The sequence below is a fragment of the Ostrea edulis genome, chromosome 9, assembly GCF_947568905.1.
Source record: "Ostrea edulis chromosome 9, xbOstEdul1.1, whole genome shotgun sequence".
Lineage (NCBI taxonomy): Eukaryota > Metazoa > Mollusca > Bivalvia > Ostreida > Ostreidae > Ostrea > Ostrea edulis.
In genome coordinates, this window is record NC_079172.1 from 70,829,145 (window position 1) to 70,835,970 (window position 6,826).

Below are 6,826 nucleotides of genomic sequence, written 5' to 3' on the forward strand. Positions count from 1 at the left end.
CACTCACTCAGATAACTGTTGTACATAGATTATTCAATACTCACTCAGATAACTGTTGTACACAGATTATTCAATACCCACTCAGATAACTGTTATACACAGATTATTCAACACTCACTCAGATAACTGTTACATAGATTATTCAACACTCACTCAGATAACTGTTACACAGATTATTCAATACTCACTCAGATAACTGTTATACACAGATTATTCAATACTCACTCAGATAACTGTTATACACAGATTATTCAATACTCACTCAGATAACTGTTATACAGATTATTCAACATTCACTCAGATAACTGTTGTACACAGATTATCCAATACTCACTCAGATAACTGTTACACAGATTATCCAATACTCACTCAGATAACTGTTACACAGATATTCAATACTCACTCAGATAACTGTTGTACACAAATTATTCAACACTCACTCAGATAACTGTTATACACAGATTATTCAACACTCACTAAGATAACTGTTTTACACAGATTATTCAATACTCACTCAGATAATTGTTATATACAGATTATTCAACACTCACTCAGATAACTGTTATACACAGATTATTCAATACTCACTTAGATAATTGTTATATACAGATTATTCAATACTCACTCAGATAACTGTTATACAGATTATTCAATATTCACTCAGATAACTGTTACACAGATTATTCAACACTCACTAAGATAACTGTTTTACACAGATTATTCAATACTCACTTAGATAATTGTTATATACAGATTATTCAATACTCACTCAGATAACTGTTATACACAGATTATTCAACACTCACTCAGATAACTGTTACACAGATTCTTCAACACTCACTCAGATAACTGTTATATACAGATTATTCAATACTCACTCAGATAACTGTAATTGTTTTTGTTGATTTCTCTGCACATTGTGAATATTCTACAAATGGAAAGTCTCTGTCTAAAAAGTGTATAGATATGGCGAATTAACCACACAACTTTATGACAAAAGAGATGACTTTATTTTCTCCATCGTCACCCATATTTGGGAATAGCAATATTCCATTATCACCTGTAAATGGTGTTCATATCTCTCAACTGATTTGATACGTGAGAGAAGTGCCACTGCATGATCAATTCTTTAATTGAAGCTTCAAGGCTACTGATAAATGAGTTGATTTCAACACTCTTGTTTAAAGTCAACCTTTTTTTAAATTCTATGGTCATTAAAATTATCTAATTTACAAATGCCGTTCTTTAGACACTGATTTTGACTATGGATTACTCAATTTACCTGATCATGACAATAAGCTATAGGGCTCATGGCAGGTGATGTTTACTCCTGATGCAGTCAACAGGGGATGCTTACTCCTCCTAGACACCTGATCCCACCTCCGATATATTCACAGGTTCATGTTTGCCTTACTCTTAATTATGTATCCTTTATACATGTAGGAGTTATGAGATTGGTCCCTGTTCGTTGTCTTCACTTGTTTATACTTTCATTTTAGTATTTTACTGTACACTATTGACACTATTTATCTGTAAGCAGCTGCTAATCACGACACTGCAGTTCTCTGAGAAGGGGGGGGGGGGGGGGGGGGGTACCTGGACATATGCTTAGAGTGGCTCGATCATAACACCCAGATTTACACTGTTTCAGACACTACATCACAACACGGCGATATTTAAACGTTTAAGTGAAATTATTTGAATTGATTGATTTCTTTGTCTATCATCATGGCTCAGTGGATAAAGTATTGAATTACCGACCCAGAGATCCCAAGTTCAAATCCACCAAAGTGTTTTCTTTATATTTTAATTATCGAAGTAAATTTATGAAAATCATGTTTTTTTATCTGAAATTGCATAGTTTTTGCCTTTTTGACATATTTACTTATTACCCATCATCATATCATTCATATAATCAAATCATTTCGTGCTGGTTTGAGAAACTCTTTGAAGGCGTATTGAGCCATGTAAAGATTTAATGTAAAAAAAACAAAGAGAATCTATATCATGATCATATCTCTCATAATTAATCTAAATCATTTTGTGCTGATTTGAGAAACTCTTTCAAGGGGTAATGAACCACCTAAATATATGATTTAAAAAAAAAAAATTTGAAACAAAGAGAACTACAAAAGCCGATAGGTACCAGGGTATAAAATTAATACATGTATTCATTTAACTGGTGGTCACCACTTAATTTATGTGGCAGTCCCCACTTAATTCAACCACTCATCGTCTGGAAGCCGCCACTTATTTTACCTGGGAACATATGTATGTATGTGTGCTTACCTTGTCTGGAAGGTCAGTGGAATGGCCGGTGGAATGGTCAGTGGAATTGTGAGCTGTTTTCTTCATCTGATCAAGCTCCCGCTCAGCTCGATCAGCTCGATCTATCAGCTCACTGATAAACTCTTCCAGCCTCGTCCTGGCCACCACCTCTTTCTTCGCTGTAGTATTAATGAACTGCTTCAACGACTCCAGTTCCCTGCCATCATACAAGTATCAGTTTTGTTGAATATAAATTTTTGACTTAAGATGAAAAAATAATAACAATATGTAGCAGGTGGTCGGGTCCGTCTGCATTTTCTCCCGTTACAAATGCAAGCTGCATTATTATGAGATTCAACATTAATTTGAATTTTAGCTTCGGAAAGTTGTGGGCACTAAAGACTCAAAACAAATGTGATTACTTCAACTAATATTATCTTACTTTTCTCTCTCCTCCAGGGCAACTTGTTTCTCTTTGAGGCCAATCTGCAGTTTACTTAATTCTGCATTACTTGGATGAGGTGTTGGAGTTACTTCCCTTTGATTTTCTGCCTCATGTTGTGCAGTGCCAGGAGTAGGTGTTGGTTCTTGATTCTGGGAGTTGGACTCTTCAGGTCTATCTGTGGCCTGACCTCTGACTTGACCTCTGGCCTGACCTCTGACTGGTTCCTGTAGTAGCCTATCCTTTTCCTCCATCACTCTTGCTAATTCCCGCCTCATGCTTGACAGAGCAGCTTCCTTCTCTTCCAGAATCTTCCGCATCGTCTGACTGTGGTGGTCAGCTTGATTTGTCAGTAGCTGCGACTCGCTCACCAAATCCTCTTGCATCTGTAAAGAGTGCATAAAGGTCATTTTGTCAATGAAACAGAAAATTTTTGTGATGAATATGCTGTAGTATTTAGGACTATATCGACTGTGGATATCAGCTGGACTAAGTTCAGTGGTTTGAGCACCTGACTAGTAATGCAGGGATCCTGTGCGATTCTTGTTCTAGCTAACCCAAAAAAATTTCCTTTCCTATATTACATTTGGTGCCATTGATTACCCCTGGGTTTCAGGTGCAATTCCTGCCAGGGGCAAAAAGAATCTGGGTAAAATGTGTGTCTTCGAGGGTGAAGACAATTGAAGGAGGGAGGAAAATGTAGTGGTTAAGGCTATATGGACCGTGGATAATCAGCCTGGGTATCTCAGTGGTTAGAGCACATGACTAGCAATGCAGGGATCCCGTATTCAATTCCCAGTCCAGCCCAATATGTTCTCCTTTCCTATATATTACAATGCCACATAAGTATTTATAATATTAAGTTCCTGCAGTTCCTTGCTATGGAGGAAATTTCAGCTTCAGCAGGGGTGTCTAAGAGAGTACATGCATAATAATATGTGTAAACTGTATAAAGAGAAATAATTGATACATATATAATCTGACTCACCTTCCTTAACCTGAAGAGCTCAGTTTCCGCTTGTTCGAGTTTGTTGTCTTTAAACTGTATAACTTTCTTCAGTTTCTGATTTCCTATTTCCGCTGTTTCGTATAATTTCACACTCTCATCCAACAGGTCCGACTGCTCATTTCTGGGTGGAGGAAATTCTTGTTTACATTCAATCAAATTTTAGAAGAAGAAAAACTCTATCAGTAACTTTTTATTTTTCTTGCAATAATATACTTATAACTTATGGCATTCATATAATTTGAATCATCATTGCTATATTTTTTATTAGCGCTTTCATAAAATAATCATCTTGCATAGATGAATGATCTTTTTTACAAAGTACAGGTAAAAAAAAATTGTTTACCTAATTTTCAGCAGTTCATTGTTGACTAATTTGAGCTGCCTCTCTTTGGTTCCTAGAGTCTGTTTTAGAGTCAGGTTGTCTTTGTCATTAACCATTAGCAGCTCCTCAACTTCTCTCATCAAAGACCCCTTCTCCAGCTCCAGATGATGAACTCTGTCCTTTGTCAGTAACAACTCGTTGTCTTTTTGCCGGATGCTCTCCCCTGTTTTGGCCCTCAGGTCCTGCAGCTGAGCCTTCACAGAATGGAGGACATTATCCCTCCTCTCTAACTCCAGCTGCAGTCTCTCGTTCTTTATCTCACTCTGTTGGAGTATCTCTTGAGTTTCTTTGATTAACTTCTGCCGCTCTCTCTGCAGGCTGTGAAGCGTTTCGTTAGCCTGGCTTAACTGCTCTTCTCTGTTGTCCAGGTTTGACACAAGACCACTTATAACTCCGTGCTGATCTTGAAATCTTCTCTGGACAGACTTCTCTAGATTCTCCAGTACGCTGTCTATGTTGTAAAGAGACTCCTCAGCTTGCCATTGTCTACTCCGAGACGACATCAATTTCTGATGTAAATCATTAACTGCCCCCATTTCGTCTAATTTCTCCACTTTGCCATGTTTTAATCTCACTTTGTTTCTCATTTCAGCTTCCTTCGCCGCTTGCAGACGTCTTTCTAGTATTCTGGCATCCTCCTTAAAACTCAAAAGCAGAGGTGAAGATCGACCGTCCGAGGAAGTGATATTTTCCTCAGTTGATTCCTTAAACATAACTCCGTCCCTGACAGACGACATATTTTCTTTTGTTTTCACCGATTTGGCATCAAAAACCTGTGTCCTTGAGTGGGGTCTTACATATCCTATCTGGTAAGAGTGGTTTTTCTCAAGGTGGAGACGCAAATCTGAAAGGGAGGAGAATTTTCTGTCGTCTCCACATTTCGGACATCTGTAGGGAATGATGTCATTTAGGTAGTCCAGGTCATTGTCATCGGCTCGGTCAGTCGTCTTCATATTGGGATGCAAATCTTCTGGATATAAGCTTCAAAATGAATTAAAATCTTGATGAATGCAAGTGATTTTGTTTCGTCCCTGGAAAATTTCATAATGCACCTCACGATATTGGAAAACTCCTCGACTTAATGACTTTGTCAATACTTTTCTGGCACAATATCGCCCCAATTACTTCTCTCAGTGCCACTTTCATGATGTGTATCACATAATCTCAGGTATAAAGCTCTTAATTAAGTTTGGCCTTAGATTCCCAATATTGACAGATTGTAATTAAGCAAATACATTGTATGCTGATCTGCACAAGGAGGATTTCACACTTTATACTTCTCATCACCAGACCAGGCCAAAGATTTATGTATCTAACTATACAGAACTTACCTGAGCATCATTAGAAAATCATTTTTTTTCTTTAAATCTCACATTTATCTTTCTTACATGCTGGACCACACTTAGCTTCTGGATCCCTGAATGGGATATTTGCCTGAACTAAAAAAAAAGTCAATAAAGTTGCAACAGGTGTGAGTGTGAAATCACCTGGACCATCTGTGACCTTAGGGCGGTTCTTCCTGAATCCTATCCTCCCCAGGAAATCAATGGCTGTCACCATCCGAATGTCACTCCAGTCTCTTCATGTCTTTGTTTACAAAATTACATCATCAAATTTCATGGGGGAGAAAATGGCATGAAAGATGGATGAAAGCTTCAATTCTAAATCAGTTTGTGGGTTTGTATGGAGAATTTGATAAATAATTGATTATAACAATTGCATGGTGAACAGCCAATACATTCTACAAATCAATCAGAGTTTTCTGCTCAGGTCCCGAGACAATAAAGGTAAACAATTCGTCTTATAGCCACTAATACAAAACCAAGAACCCCAAGTTTCATTTCTTCTTCTTCTGTGGGAAGCTACTAATGATTAGAAAATATGCGTGAATATCTTTTTTTATCAAGAAACAACCCCAAACCCCCCATCCCAGTTCCCAGTGATACAGTACTCTACAGATAAAAGGATTAAACTCTTCTCGTTTTTATTAATAAGTTTGTAGATACATATAATATTCAAGGTCAGCTAGCGCTGCTTTTCAAACTTTTCATTAAATATAATTTCCAAAAAATCAAAATTCAAAATATATCTTACTGTTGACGTCCTCAGAGACCGGTAAAACAGATAGATATATAATATACACATTTAATCTGTGATTTGTTAATGCGATGGTGGTCTAGCGAGGCACAGCGTTCTCCCTGTACGTGGAAGGTTGGGATTTGAATCCCGGCTGCGACAGACCTCAGTCATTAAAACAAGTAGTGACAGTTCCATCACCAAACACTCAGCATCAGGTGTGAATGTCACAGGTCGATCTCGGAGATGACCTTAAAAACGGATGTACCCTGTCACAGTAGGTGTAGCACGCTAAAGAACCCTCACTGCTCAATGGCCGAAATCGCTGAGCATAGGCCTAAAGAACTCTCTATAAAATGTGTCTGGAATTAAACTTAATCAGGGTTTTAAGAAAGTAAAATATATGCCAGGTATACTATGTCAACAAAATCAGAATGATATTCCTAAATGGATAGCATTATGACATAACGAACAAGACATTTCCTACCTTTTTCTCAAAATAAGCCTGAAATTACTGTCAAATGACATACAGATTATTGCTCAGGAAAAGATGTGCACATTTGTCGAGCAAAATGAAAATTATAAACATTGTGTATTATTTTAAGATGAAAAACATGCTTGAATATGAATTTGCTCGACGCATGCGCTG

At 37.4% G+C, this 6,826-nt stretch overlaps 1 protein-coding gene across 1 annotated transcript in view; it reads right to left on the reverse strand.

Annotated features, from left to right (window-relative positions):
- LOC125658541 (CAP-Gly domain-containing linker protein 1-like) overlaps positions 1–6,034 on the reverse strand; it is an 18,708-nt gene extending 12,674 nt beyond the window's left edge. Inside the window, exons 1-8 of the mRNA XM_056150857.1 lie at positions 5,433–6,034; positions 4,063–5,082; positions 3,699–3,840; positions 2,711–3,096; positions 2,290–2,485; positions 879–928; positions 770–777; positions 478–485 (exon numbers count right to left, since the gene is read on the reverse strand). Coding sequence (XP_056006832.1) covers positions 478–485; positions 770–777; positions 879–928; positions 2,290–2,485; positions 2,711–3,096; positions 3,699–3,840; positions 4,063–5,082; positions 5,433–5,443 — 1,821 coding nt within the window. The 5' untranslated portion in view covers positions 5,444–6,034. The remainder of the gene's footprint in view (positions 1–477; positions 486–769; positions 778–878; positions 929–2,289; positions 2,486–2,710; positions 3,097–3,698; positions 3,841–4,062; positions 5,083–5,432) is intronic.
- Between the last annotated feature and the right edge of the window lie 792 nt (positions 6,035–6,826).